At 36.6% G+C, this 15,979-nt stretch overlaps 1 protein-coding gene across 3 annotated transcripts in view; it reads right to left on the reverse strand.

The window, feature by feature from the left end:
• Positions 1–15,979, reverse strand: part of EPHA6 (EPH receptor A6) — a 362,638-nt gene that overhangs the window by 265,164 nt on the left and 81,495 nt on the right. For all 3 annotated transcript variants that reach the window (XM_030945817.1, XM_030945801.1, XM_030945809.1), the window contains exon 3: positions 10,956–11,619. In XM_030945817.1, coding sequence (XP_030801677.1) covers positions 10,956–11,619 — 664 coding nt within the window. The remainder of the gene's footprint in view (positions 1–10,955; positions 11,620–15,979) is intronic.

Genomic DNA, 15,979 nt, shown 5'->3' on the forward strand with positions numbered 1-15,979 from the left:
ATTAGCCAATATTTTCCTTTGGAAACTACAGACCTTTCACTCACTATCCCCAAACTGTACCATCACCCCATCTCCAAATTAATTTAAGAAGTTTCATCAGGACCAGAACCTAGAGCTGCTAACGATTAAACGGCTTGATATTGAAAATTTTGAGCTTTGTGTGTAGTATTTCCATGAGCACAAATCAACATTTATCACTGGAAGTTCTGAACAACCCCTTAAAAGTCCACAGACCAGAAGAACTACATTTCAATAATTATTTGTAAGTCTATCTCATGTCTAACTTGAAAGAAATGCATGATTTGTTTCATATGGCCCTGTACCACCTGGCTATCAAATTAATCCTAATAAATAATGATTTTTTGCCTCTTCTTGCATTTTTAATTTGAAAATTGGTGATGCCAGCTGACCAGACATGATTGCAAAATTTGGTGGTGGCTATGAACAGGTTGGGACACAACAGCTAATAAACAGTTGAACACATCAGTTGCATAGAAAAGGAGGGTGAAAATTACTTTTTTTCCAGCTAATCTGAGCCATTGATCAAAGGGAAAACCTAAGGAAGGTCAGCAGGAGAAGCACAGCCAGCCCCCCACAGACTGACAAGGAGCCATTCAGAGACATCCACCAGTGCAAAGCGAAAAATCTCCGTAATGGGATTTTGTCAATATGGTGACCATTTCCTCTAGGATATTAACAATATATACAGAGTTCATCCTCCTCTGCTATAATTGTTCAGCTGTTTTTCAGTTAAGCATTGTAGATTATTTGGGGACTTTTCACCAAATATTTGGATTTTCACCAATTTTTATGAAGTTTAAAACATGAAATTTGATTTCAAACTTTTAGTCACCTGATCAAGTTAAAAAAACAATGTAGCTCATATAACCCAAAACAATACAAGTGAAATACTTAAAGAAACAAAACCACAAAAACTGAAACAAACATGAACACCTGAAACCCCAAATACTAAATCTTTGTGATTAGAATCTGATTTTCTGACAAAAGTTAAACATCTCATGTGACTGCAGTGAAGACAAAAAAAAATCCAACATATCCCAAAGCTTCTTAAAATGGAGTTTTAAATTTTCTGTACTGCACTAAGAATTAGTAATTTTTTTCTTTTTGTACTATCAGTTTACTTAATGTTTTGTAAGGAAAGAACATAGAAGGAAAAAATCTGATCAACCTAAATTTTCCTCCAGAACTTTCTTCTGAAGAGAATTCAGGTCTTTCTTAAGAATTGAAAACGACTTCTCGCAAAATGAAATTACTTCACAGAATTTCTCTTACTAACACAGTTTAACATGATCTGCTAATTGCAATAACTGGGTATATAATATTAAACAGATAAATCAGCAAAATGGTAGTGATTTCTAGTTTAAAAAAAGAAATACACAAAGAAGTAATTAAACCTATTATTACTTTACTGCATGTCAAAGAATCCCTGTTCAGATCTTGAAAAGAAAAATACACATTTCCTCATAATCTGGGATTTGCCTTTCCTGTTATCCTAAATGCTACAAACTAACCCTGTCTCTAGGCATTCCCCTTGGACTCCCCTCAGAGTCTTGACCATCTCCTGACTTTTTATCTTCTTTTATTTTTTTCTGTTAAACATGGTGGAAAATTTGTCCTGCCTTAAAATAAAAAAACACTTTTACATCTTTTATTTCAGTCTTTCACCTCCCAAAAATTCCACATTCAAGTTCTTGCTAACCTTATGAAGGCATCTTGAACGTACACGTGTGTAAGTATTAAATAGCATTAAAAAAGAGTGGTTTCTCAAATATTGATTAAAAATAATTGCAAGAAAAATTGTAGCAGACAAATATAATGAGGAATATTACCACAAGCACGACCTAGAAATATTTACCAACTAAAATATGTACTTCAGGACACTGTAATACTCTTTAAATTTGGGAAGGGTTGTTGCTTGCCTGTACCTCCCCCCACCCAATTTCTTTCTGAACTACCAATATGTAAAATTCCGCACATATTGAAATCACTCTTTAATATAATTTTTCATTTCTTCCATCTTGACTGCTCAGTTTCTCCTTGAAGATTGGTTTACAGTGAAATCGAAATCTACATTTTGATTCTGCATAAAAGATACACTGCTATTACATTCACTGTTCCACAGGGACTTTATTAGGGCTGCTACTGAACTGTGCATCATTTTAATTAGAATTAACACTTTCATCTTGTTTATGAATATATGTAAGATAAGCTTTGAAATATTTAACATCTGGGAATACAGGCAAGCTGTCACAGCAAAATTAAGACATTTCACATCCATAACTATTATTATATAATAGCCAGATACCAAATAGCTAAACATTCATTGTTAGCATTTGGAGTATAATCTCTCTATGCATACATTTCCATGTCCTTTGGGAATTTATTCATGCTTTGATCAGTATCCCTTTGAAGCAACTTTTCTTTAAAGAGAGACATTTCAAGTGCAGTCCTTGACTGCGTTAGATGTTTCCCTGGTAGGTACGAGACCTGTTTTACATAATTTATTCTGCTTTTAGTGCACACATCCCTAGATACACAGCTAGAACAGCACAAGCTCACTGCAGCAGGTTGGGTCCCAAGGATCACCTTCCCATGCTGGGATATTTACTTCGCAGGACGGAAAGATTCACAGAAATTAATCTTTCACTTCAATCTGCTCAATAGGCCACCCTCTCCAGGTCAGCAACCTCAGTAAACTCAAGGTTCTTCCCTGCAGAATATTCTCTTGGGATCTGATGGGACTCGTAAAAGTAAAATTAAGGGGGGTGGAAGCTAATCCAAACAAAAAAAAATCCCACAAAACCCGTTAAGGGAGAACTTTCAGCAGATCTACTAAAACACTATGGGACTGTGAGACATGTCAAAGAGTAAACCTTAGAAATTCTAGATCTAAATTAACATTCTCAGAATTTGGCATCCAAAACTAAGGTAGCTGACATTTTGGAGTTCCAGTTACTGATCCTCTCCTCCTGCCAAGAGCCCTGCAAGAGTCTTTCAACAGCAGTGCAGCTCAAAAGCCAATCCTCATGACTTTTGAAACTACTGAGGATGGAAAAATCTCTATCCTCAAGGGAACGCCTCCCCTTTCATGGGAGTTTTTCTTCCTTTCCCTTTTCTCTTATACAAAGCTATCAGTCATAAATTTTGTCATTAACAGTACTGCCTTTGCCATCCACTTTTTTTTTTCCCATTTAGTAAGAACTTAAGCTTGTGAGCAGCCTCCAAATTGCTTTGCCCAAAAAAGTCTCACATGACAAATTTTGGTTGGTGCAGTTTCTGAGAACCTTTTGAATACCACTGCCTTTAAAATCCAAGTTATTCTGTGACACACAATGACCTTATTGTCTACGTAAGTTTTTCTAAGACAAGTGATACTTATTTCTTATATTATTCTTCACCATAAGATTTAGTACGAAAAGGCAGAGCGTGCTGGCTAAAGGAAATCTTGTCTTATTTGCATTATTACTGAGACTTGCAAAAAGCAAATATAGTTCAAGTTTTTAAGCACCCACACACATTCTTTTGTATTCAAGACAAACATCCTCAGAAATCCCTGCGCATTCACTCCTGCTTGTGATTCCTAGGCCACGCCAGAGAAAACCTCTTATTGATCACTTTTGAAATTATATTTCGCAGCACAAATGCTTTAATAATTGACTGAATAAAATGATGCTAAACCTCTACAGGAACAGTTTCATTACAGAACATGCTTTATGGCTTATTTGTGAATGTGTTACTGATTAATAACCTGCCTCAGAGGAAATGCTAGTGATTATCTTCAGATTTTGGATCTCCACTTTATGGGTTCTCAAAGGGGACATAACCTATATTGAAATAATAATGATATTCTAAAATGTTTCAATTATTTCAAAACACAAATTTAAGTGCTTTTGCTCAGAAGCCTATGGAACAAAATCTTCAAATAGAAAAAATCTAACTCCTAGATTTTGAGAATTACTGTGCCATTATATTACATATAATTATATAATTAAAATTACATACAGTCTACAAATTGAGTTGGATTTCCTAGCATTATTAAAAAAAATCCACACTCTACTGTAGTGTAAAAACTTTCACTGAGCACTATGATTAAAATGTTTTCTCTTAGCTTATATTTATTTTCAGGGCCCCAACAGGAATAACAACTATTCTAGAAACTGAATTTCCGAAGACAAATATATCAAGCCCTTATTATGGTGCCAGAACTGTTATTCTCCTATAAGAAATGACCATGGAAATCCTTAAAACACAATTGTGCTGTCCACACAGTTGTGTGCCTTTGTAACTTGGGGGCCAAGGCTTGTCACAGCTTCCTCACAAAGGATTTCTCTTTCACAAGTTTTAGCAACTTCCATGAGTAGCACAAGGCATTTTGTATTCCACAACTGTTATCAGGGTAAGTGTAAGTGAAGCATTATGGTTTTACTCTCCTCCATCTGTTGGTCACACAAGACCTCAAAACTCAGATGTACACTTTCAGCACAGTGAGGAAACTCAAGTGCTGAGGATATACTCAGTCATAAAAAATCCCCACCACACTCCTCTTCCAGCTGCAGGAAAACCTCCTCAGCTGTAGGAAGATGCAAGCAACCAATGCTGAAATTTCACATTCAGTAAACACAGCAAGACAAGGGTTTCACTCAAACAAAAGTCACCTGTACTTGATATATTTGATTGTTGAAACAGTCAAGGTAGATCACGTGTGAAGTGCAATGAACATCCTTTCAAGGCAAATTAATGTGAAATGTTTGAGCTGAAGCTTTAGGTAATAACTCACAGAAGAAAAAAATCATCAAACAAACATGGCAAGCAAGGAAAAGCTGCATTACCCAATAATGGAGGTTACAGTTTCTGATAGTGTCTGTAGGATGTGACATACATTTTGAGGACAAATCCTATGACAGTGAGGGACACAGGACAATAACACAGAGTCAGTGCATTCCTTCTTCCCCTCCTGCCACACTACAGCATCCAAGCTGTCAATCCCACTTTTTGGCAACACGGAAGAAATATCAAGTTAAAAAATAACAGTTTTACAATGTACTTAGTGTATGTACAGTTAAACAGATGTACAGACACTTGTATTTATACTTGGTGTAAAAGTTAAACAGCTTGTTCCCATTAGTACCACAATTTTTCCATGTGGCCATCACTGCACTGCACTTTTTTCAACAGAGTAAGAGCAAGTAACTAATTTACTGTGGGCTGCTGCTAATGCCAAATCATGCAGCTCTGTTACCAAGTCACACACAACAGCAAAATCAATCCCTGCAGTCCCTTGGACAATTTTTGTCTACTGTTTATAAAGGATTGCTGGTAGGATCAATATCCAGCAATATTCAACTAACGCAAAACCTGAGGCAAGACACACTTGAGTTATCAGCAAGCTTTTGTTGCTGAAGTTTCATGTCCGTGTGTACAAACAGAAAATATTGAAGTTTTTCAGTTTCAAACTCACTATTTAACCTCAGCTGGCTTCCTTGTTCTGCTATCAAGGCACATTTCTATTCAATGCACATTTCAGTATTGGAGTCAAAACCAGCAATTTCCAACATTAATTCAGTTTGCAAACAATAAGTTTTCTATTTATGCATAATTTATCTAGGTACAATTACAAAATCAAAGCTTTGATTTGAATTTTTACAGTGAAATATTTTGGAAACCAGGTTACAGTGACTAGTGTAAGGTTCTTTATTTGCTCAAAATAATGCAAGTATGACGTGACAAGAATTTGCAAACAATTTTTTATTTTATTATTATCACTGGAGCTTCCTTACTATCTAAAATCAAACATAAAGGGCTTTTTTTGACCTTTAAATTCTTACTTCTGAAACAGCATCCCTTTTCAGCTGTTTTATCAGAGTTTTTATGTTTATCCAGCTGAACTGCATCCAATCTGCAGATGGCTATATATTAAGTAAAAAAAGGCTTGGTTGTGAGCTGCAACATGAATTTATATGGCACTGGGATTTTTCTGGCTGTTAACTCAGGCAGTCACTGAAGACAGGTGCCTTCAGGTACTTATTTAATTCCTACAACTTTGTCATGCTAAAAACCCCAAAACCAAAAAGACCCACTCCCTCAAAAATCAAAATCAGTAACTAACTTAAATATCCCCATTTTTAAGGCACTGAAAAGATGATGCAAAAATGGTACAATTAAAATGTCCAAACAAATGAAAACACAACAAACTAAAACCAGAAACAGCCATCCCAACAACCTAAAAGTGTTGAAAAAAGGTGAAATTACTGAATCCAGCCAAGTCAGACCTCTCTAGATTAGTACAACTCACTAAAAAATCATCCTTTTGACAGTAAGTAATTTCCCATCCATGCCACAGTTCACCATCCGTCATTTACCTCCTATTTCAGCCAGGCAACAATGTTAGTTTTAATTCATACTAATTGCAAACCTTAAGGACAAAACGGTTTTTGTTGTGCAAGTGGAAAAAGTACAAATGAGAGAGACAGCCTGAAATAGCTTGGAATATGACCTGCCATTTAGAAATTAAAACCTGGATATGGGAACTTAAAAGTGCTGCCAGTAGCATCTGCAATGTCCCCTCAGAACAGAGAGTAATTTAAATTTTTGTCCACTGTAAATATTCTTTTTTACTAATGTATACAGGCCTTGAGTTCAGAGTTTTTTTCCATATGCTAGCAGCTATATGTGGTTAGATACATTCAGAAGCTTTGAACAGGTCATTATCAATTACTTTTCCATACTCTAACCTACATGTTTGCAATTACCCACAACTTCTGGTCTCTTTCCCTGTCCTTGTTCTTGCATTGTACTAAAAACAACTATTTAGCAGTTCCACCTAAGAAGCCAATCTGGGATTGACAAATCACAATTCAACTTTATCCATATTCATAACTGAAAGAAAATTTGTGTTGAGTGTTCACAGAGATGTGCAGCCTTACAAAGACCAAAGATGAGATTTTTCAGTGAAAAATATATTTCACCAATAATCACAAAGGTTTCAAGTACTACCATTGAAATGTTGAAATCTAAAGCTCTTCAGATTCACAAATTATGCAAAATAGACCATTACTGCCTAAGCACAGGAAAGAAGTGTGAATTCCTTTCAGAGCAGTCACGAAGTTAAAAGTCTATTATAAATTTCAGTAAATATAAGGCTGTTTACTTGAAAAAAATTAATGCAACTTTTAAAAATTGATCTGATAAGTCACAGATACTTTTAAAAAAGACAACTATTTAAATTATCTTTCTATGGTTTTCCTTTAAAGATGCTTCTATCAGTGCCTGGTAAAGATTTGATCTCATGAGCAAATAAACACATAGAAGAAAACCCAAAAGGAACCTTACACAATACTGTATCTCTGTATCTTGCAGTTCCAACGTACTTTATTCCCTCCTTTTCCTGTTTTGATGCTAGCACACAGGTAACTAAAGCATGACTGTAATATGAACTGCTTGGTTTCCCAAAAACAAAGCCACACTACCAGTATATACATATATATATACACACATATATAAATATACACATATATGAGGAGGGGATTAGTTAATTGAAAAATGAGAGTAGTTTCCAGTTGGATCAGATGGAAGGGCTAAAGAACACAAAGATCAGCTGTCAAAGCAGAAATCCTAACAGTGAAACATTACCACAAATTCAAGTGATGAATAATGGAAAGAACTGTTTGTTCAATTAAAAACTCCATGTTTTCAGGCATTAGCATCCCTAGGAAGTGTTGTTCAGTCAACTCAAGGTCACAATTTGAATTTTACATTTTTATTTCTTACACCATTTGTCTCAATTAAAATAAGCCAGGTGAGTCTGTCAGTGCCTATTGTTTTACATTCTTAACACTTAGCATTCCTTCAGCTATACCAAATATACTCACTTTGGAAGTGGTGGCTTCCTAAGCATATTCCTCAAGAAGAATCAATTTTTTATGGCTGGCAATATACACTTCTGCACTGTATTTGGTTGGTTAAGACTAAAATAAAATCTGAAATTACCATAATAATTAGTATTTGCTATATATAATTGAATTTTTCTTTGCAATTAATTCCTAACCTTGAATAATTCAGATAATTTTTGGTAAATCATTAAAAAGTCAAACTTCACTTAACAGTCATCCAATTATTCCTATATCATGCCCTAACAGAACTGAACCATTATGATTAAGTTTATAAAAGGCTCCTTGTCATGGTTGTTTGCTCCTATGTGAAAAAACCCCACCACAAAGTCCTGATATGTCCTGTATATATTATACATTGCTAAATTCAGCACCACTCATATCTTGGGCTGACATTCAGAGAACACAGTATTGAACATGCCACTTTTAATTGTTGTTTACCAGAATCCTGTGCAGCATTTCCTCCTTCTAACCTGAAACTTGGGGCTGGTGTAAACGAATTAGCAAAGCCAGCAGTTCATATCAGAGACATTTCTCATCTGCATTGCCAAATTACTGGTTCTAATTTATTATACCTAAAGATACAGAAGAACATATGAATGATGTTGCTATTTCAGGATTTTGAGGGGAAAATCTTGATAAGTAGACTCAAATCAAAGAATGATTGTTTACATAGTAAGTTTAGAAAAGATTGGTATATTCCAGATTATCCCATTAAAAAAAGTACAGAACACACAAGTACCTGGGAATCTCCTGCAGTTAATGCCACTTTCCCCCCCCACTGACTTCAGAAAAGGAAGACAGTCCCAAATTACTGAAAAATCCCCTATTAATATGCCTCTGAACTAACTGGAGACATTTGGGTATACATTTAACAGGTATGGATATTTTCAAACCAGTTGGGAATTCTTCTCAGACACTTTGGCTCTGAAATGATGCTTTTAAAAGAAAATGCAATGGATAGGGAATACTGAGAGATCCACAGAGAGAGATGCATAAATCTGACATATATTGAAATAATTGAAATGTTGCCAGTTAGGAAAGCAGGTAAATGAGATTTAGGCAGCTGAAAATAACCTATGATTTTTAACAGCAGCAGTAAAACTGATCAAAGACTGGTTTTATTCCCATTCTTGCTGCTTAGCAAAATGATGAGCAATTACAATGGCAGAATATCCTTCCTTATGCCATTTAGTATTTTGTGAATAGAGAGTCTGTATCTCCGCAAATATCAAAACAGAAATTTATTCTTTAAATTCTGTCACAGATAAGTCATATTTGCCATGAAGTGCTTATTCCCCACTGAGCCACAGGCTGGGGTATAAAAAGTTTGACATCATGTGCAAGTAGGAAAAATAAAGTATCAACAAGTATTTCCCACCACCAATTATTTTTCAGAACAGACTTCAAAATGCAAAATTATTATTCTGACTGTATTTTCATGAAGAAGAAAGAAATTGTTCTCTCCTGAATAGGTCATAGATTATGCCTGCACAAAACACTAACAGAATGGTTCAAAACACTTGCAAGACTCAAATTTGCAGCAACTCCAGCAGGAGAATGGGAGAGGCAAAAGGGCTTTGGGTTGGGGTTTGGGGGAAGGACCCAAGAGATGTGAAAAATTTATGAATATAGATCAGATCTTATCAGGCTAAGATAGAGTGGCTTCTACTCTTTTCCCACCTAGTCCCCCACTCTCTAGTTCTCTGAAAAGAAGCTCAATGTAAATTTTAGACATTCTCCCCTCAGAGAATTAGTAATATTGAGGTATTTTTTATTGAATGGGTATTAAAGGGTTTTCTCAGGATTTACTAACAAGCAACAACTCTTTTAAACTCTGATTTTGTTATTCACGTCTCAGCCAAGAAGCAAAGTCTCAAAAGAGAACATTATGGCTGTCTGAAAGACGTCTATCAACACACACACATCACGGTTCAGTTCACAACCCTCAACAGTCACACTGAGAAAATCCCACTGTACCAACGCATTGCCAGCTGCCCAAGTATACAGCTCCACCACGAGCTCTGGCATAATGTGGCCACCCTGTACAGGAGGAACCCTTCCACTCATGGTTTACACACTACAGAAATTAAATTGTGCTCTTTAGCTATGAAAGCATCTCCAGCAGTTGGGCTTGCCTTGGGCATGATATTCACAAAGCAATATAAGACAAATGTATTCTGAAAAACTGTCAAAAAAATAGCATAAAAATTTAGATTCACTGTAGAAGATTAAACGGACAACATCAACCTATGAAAATTATTTCAAAATATGCAGAAGCTCAATTAGATTAGAATTTTCTAAAGCAGTAATTTGTAATTCTTGCGGTAAATAGGTAAGAATATGCAAAAACTCATAGCTTTGGGTACTCCATTTCACTTTGAAGGTCCTGCTCAGCAGATCAGATGACCAACTGAATAAACCAGTGGAGTCAATGTACTGCAGAAAACATTTCTGGTAGACTTTGTCTGCTGCCTGTATTGCTCATGTACAGATCTAGTGTATGACTCACTTGCATAACGGACAGGAATTCATTCAGCATTAAAGTTTCAGAGAAAATCCTTATCCCATTAACAGAGAAACCTTCTGACCTTATGTACAAAATTAGGCTGGCTTCCAGTAATGGCACTGTCAACATGGTATCTTTGCAATGAGTGTATTTTGATAATTAATGCCAGCAAGATCAGACAACAAAGAATTTCATTTTCTGATTACAGTGCATAGTGCTTTTAATGCTCTCTATTATCCAAGGCTGCTGTGCAGCTTGCCTAACACCATTCAATCTGAGAAATTCTTGAGCAAAACAGCAGAGTCATTTTTGTAAAAGATGGGTACAGACGCTCTCTTCCCCTTTTTGCTATAAAGCCAATGTTGAATCACAGCAGACAGCCTCAGCAGCCACTGAGATATCATTGTTCACAACCATTACCACAGAAAAAAGCACCTTATTCTCAAGTAATTTCAAAATTATTACAGACAGTGGAAGAGACTATGACAGCAGATTACTTCTCTTAAAAATTAAAAAAAAAAAATAGAATGTTTTCTTACCATGACAGGAACCCTCCAGCTCTTCATATCCCACACTGCAGATGCATCGTCCCAGAGGCACCAGCCAATCCCCATCTGCCCCACAATACAATTTTGGGGTGTCCCGTTCCTCAGCGCTCTTCACACAGGAGCCCCGTACTTCCACCAGCGAGGAAGAATCCACCCTTGGAATGGTGTCAGGAAACATGGCCAAATTACGGACCGTGAAAGGGCATTTCTTGTAATAGACACGGACTGACACCAAAGCAATGCATGCTCCAATGTCCTGGAAAGCCAGATAAAATCCCTTCTTGTTGATGGGCCCAACTTCACGGACTTCTGTGTTGAGCTTGAGGATGCGGTCACCCAAGTCCATCTGGGTGAAGCTCTCATCAGCAGCTATGGTATCAATTTTGGTGTACTGGTTTGGCTTGAATTTTACTCCATGAGGCTCATCTGACTCCATGTAATAGAGATTGAATGTTTCCTTGCAGGTCCCCAGCACCCAGGGAATGCTGTTGCAGTCCCTCAGGGTGAACTTCATCTCCACGTAGATTTTCTGCGCGGCGTCGCGGGAGACCCAGTTGGTTTGCAGCCAGTTGTTCTGGTTGGGTTCCATCACGTTGCACACCTGGTAGGTGTGGATGGGACGGTTGTGTTCATCCATTTCAGTTATGGCATCCCACTGCAAAGAAAATAAAAGTGTTTGAAAAACAGGAAAAATATGTATTATGCATACACACACATGCCCCATGCAGATGCACCTATGGCTGAATTATGAATAATTACTTCAAGTTTAGTGGAACGTCAGCAGTTAAAAGAAAATAACTACAGAACATCACACAAGTTTGATTTCAGAAACTCCACATAAGTTTCTATTGATAAAAACATTTAAAAAATGACTGGCACCTAGCAAAAAAAGACATACTGGCCATGTTTATATATTTATCTCCATATACTTTATATCAAAGGCTCACCAAATGCTTAACGCATTATATAATCTGCGACTTCAAAAGATTACCAACATCCCAAAAATAGCTTCAGTATAACTGAATCAACTCTCTACTGAGTAGTTATGATATCAATATATCACTAGAGATATTTTTGTTTATCAAAACACAGAACTATTTATAGTCCTGTATCCAAAAATACTGTATCCCATTAGAAGTTTTAGCTTTGCTTTTAGGGGTAGAGGCAGCAGGAAAAAACCCTCAAAATAAGACCCAAAACCAACCAACATTAAAGGCACATTAAAAGAAAGATGAGGTGCTCCAGAGAGATTTCAAAAAGAAAAACAAGCTAAAAACCACCAAATAACTCCAGCACACCAAACAGAACTAAAAAGTAGTCAGCTGTTCTAAAAAAAACAATGTTGTTTTTAAAATATAGAAGAGCTTTCCAAACTGGCATAGGCCAGCTTAATTTAAAAGCATCAATTTGATACTGTCTCTTAAAATTATTAAGGAAGAAAAAAATATCCAAAAAATCCTCCTCTTACCAGGGGATTCTCCTCAGAAATATTTATATATTCACTCTGAATCAATATCTCAATTTGAACTAAGAAATTAAAGCCCTAAAGTTAGCTGTTAACCATGCAATTAATAGTATAAATCTGTTACTTCTGTAGGAAAGTAAAGGCTCAGCACTTCAAGAAGCAGTTTCAAAGAATAAAACAAAATGGATTGATCAAACATGGACAGGGTTTTAGTCCATTCAAAGCAGATCTCTCATGCTTTGTGCCTGTGCCTTTCCACTCTGCTCCCAGATAGCCTGCTGAGACCTCCTATTTCAGAGAAATTTACCTGTGGGCAAGAAAAATGTTTAAAAACTGCAAAAATTTTTAAAAGAGCTAGTAGTCTAGACATCATACATATAAAATACTTGGAAAAAAGACCTCTCAACCCAGCCATTGCACTGGGCCATGCTGGGTAATGTATGGTTACAAATACAGAATGTGCTCTTAGATACCAGTCCTAGATACTGAGTGGAAACAAGGTGACTTCCACCACCCCAAAATGTCACTTTCAGTTACTGAAAAGTCTGACAGAACTCACTCTGTGACTGTGGACACAGTCTTCCTGCATGAAATACAATCTGCTTTTAATTTTACTTGAGAGTCGCATTTCTCATCCAATAAAAACAGTCAGGAAAGGCAGCAGTTGAATTTCATGCAGTCAACAAAAAACCAAACAATTTATCAAACACACATTGGTTTTCTTTTGGGTGTACTTCATATTATAGGTCTCATTTAATCAAATTTTAAGTTGTGCAAAACTTCAAAACCAAATGAACAGAAGCATCTCACTGGTGATGTCTGCACAGGAGTGAGATGGCTCCCACAAAAATCCCTGACCTGACACTCTCAAAAGCTGGCAGGAGTTGTCTGGCTTAGACAAGCTGACAGTTCAGACCTCCTTCAAACTTCACCCATCCCAACGTGCTGCTCTTTCAAAACCTTTTGATTACAATACAATCCTTACAAATGAGGAAAACCTCAGCTAATATGGATGGAAGCAGCACAGCATAAAGCTAGTTCTTACACCTGGAGTTGCAGGATGTAGGGAAAAGCATGTTAAAAGCATTATTTGGAGGAAAGATTTCAAAATCCTAGTTGAAAAACAGAATAAAAACCAGCATGGCTAAGCGCTTACATTTTACATGCAGCATAAAGGAGGAGTAAATCACTCAAATAGAAAAACATTCAATTTGAATACTGGGGGAGAGAAGAATCCAAGATTACTCGTCACATCCAAGTACAAAATATGAGATTAGGCTACAAACCACACTGGGATTTTAGTTAGATGAAGTCTCAGCTGTTTCCATACGTCTACAAACTACTTCACAACCTCTCATTTTTAAATTTCACTAATATCCAACAGCTCTACAGAGAACTCTATTAAGAGAAAATAATGTAACTTCAAGCTTGCATAAGCGATATAATACTAAAATCTATTTTCATGTATCCTAAAATTTTTTATTCTATTTTAAAACAGAATGCTGGATATTATTAAAAAAATCAGCAAGAACCTTCTAGTACACATCACTATTGAAAGCTGTTCCAATTAATAGGGGTAGATATATCAAGCAGTTGAAAATATCTCCTTCCTAATGAGCTGATACCAAGGTAAACTTCACATGTAGTGAAAGACACCTCTCCCACAAGCTGTCACACTGATTGATGGATTAATATTGGGTTCCTAATCTCAGATAACAGTTATTGAGGCACTGAGCCCAGCAGCAGTTTGGTAACCTGGAATGGCAATTTTAGAATCCTGCACACCTCAAGATTCTTTATTGACATTTTTCATCATTTTTGAAAAAAAAGAGGGGACATGGGCATAAGTAACCTCACTCACCAGTTTATGGAAGAAAATATCTGCTCTTAAAAATGCAGCAAAATTTGTATTCTAAGAAAGAAATCCTTATCCTTTTATTCTAACCATAATTCTCTAAAAACAAAAGATTCTGCACCTGCACATTCCTAACCAGTGTATCTGAGCTCACCCCTGGACAAGAGAAGGTTGTGGCTGACTTAACATGAACACATTTGGGTATCAGGCACACAGTGGCACCCCTGGGTAAAATATTCTACACAAGCCACTTGTTGAGCAAAGCACTGGCTTTCCATGCAGAGAACTGAAGGAAGAAGTAGTGCCTGAAAATAACATGAGACAGGAAACTAGGGAACAAAACCTGTTGACTTCAGCCATTCTGCATTTTACTATCTGCTAAGACGACAACTGTTAAGGCAAATCCTCAGTGGTGATAAGTTTTATTCTTACCTGGCCACAAGAGGAAGGCTTCCATTCTAAACTGAGGAACAAATATATAAGGTTCATCCTAGAGAGATCTGGTTTACTCTCTTGGCTTCAGCAAGTGAGGTAATTGCAGAAATGGAATTGTCAACTACTTCTTACATGCAAACATAGGCTGACATTTGAGAATTCAGTGAACCTGAACTGTAGAAATGCAATTTTCTGACATATATATCCCTCATTGCCCACAAACATCCACTTGAGAGAGCTCAGGTCACAGTTAAAAAGTCCATCCTATCAAAGGGATGGACTGTGTTTGTTGTACAGAACTGCTACAATCATGAAAAAGAGTCTGAAGAAAGTTGCAAGTGTGTCCATGTAAATCATGCACCCCAAAAGAGTTAAATAAGCATTTTCTTACTTACCACACCCAATGACGACAAAAAGAATGCATATCGTGTTTTCTCTAAATTTGTCTTGTTTTTTACCCCACTAAATGGTTTACTACTTATTTAGGTCATCCCAGATCTCAGCTGGGAGTCACCTGATGAAATCTACACATGTAGAACACTCAGCTGTTCACTCCTGACAATCTTATAGATTCCCATTTCCATGGAAACAAGCAGAACAGTAAAAATAAAGAGAGTTTTAAAGGTTTTCTAAAATTCCCTTACACTAATCTCCAGTGAGATGATCTTCATAAAATTGAGATCAGAAAGGTCCAAATGAAGAAACACCAGAGGAGGACTTGCACTTGGCATGCAGCTGCCATCTGACAATGCACATTTACCCATCTCGCTGCTGTAGTGACATTCAGGCAAAACCAGCTACACTCTACATAACAGAACTGAAGAAAAAAAACCTTATCTCAAAGTAATGTGCTTAGGAAATGAACAATTTAAGGCACAGTTGGCATTTATGATGACGTTGAAAACAGTAAGACTAAAGAATATTTAAAAGAGCTACAGAATTGCTCTAAGTTAAAGGTATCGAGGTAATATTTTTCCCCTTTCCCACTAACTCATTTTACTTTGCCTTCACTTTTCCCAAGAACTACAGTTCTGTATGTGAAAACTGGTGCTTAGACCCCCAAAGACGAGTGATAACATTGAACTCCCAAAATATGCCTATTTGAAAAAAGCAGAAAATAGCAAAATTCCCCAGCTCTTTGTATGTGTCTTAGCGAGTACAAGTTGACATAGCTGGCAAAAGAGAACAGCAACTGAACTACTTATGTTCTTACATTTAAACTTGAGGCGGTTTAAAGTTGTTTAGGAAAGGAATAGTGAT

This window comes from Camarhynchus parvulus, chromosome 1, assembly GCF_901933205.1.
Source record: "Camarhynchus parvulus chromosome 1, STF_HiC, whole genome shotgun sequence".
Classification (NCBI taxonomy): Eukaryota; Metazoa; Chordata; class Aves; order Passeriformes; family Thraupidae; genus Camarhynchus; species Camarhynchus parvulus.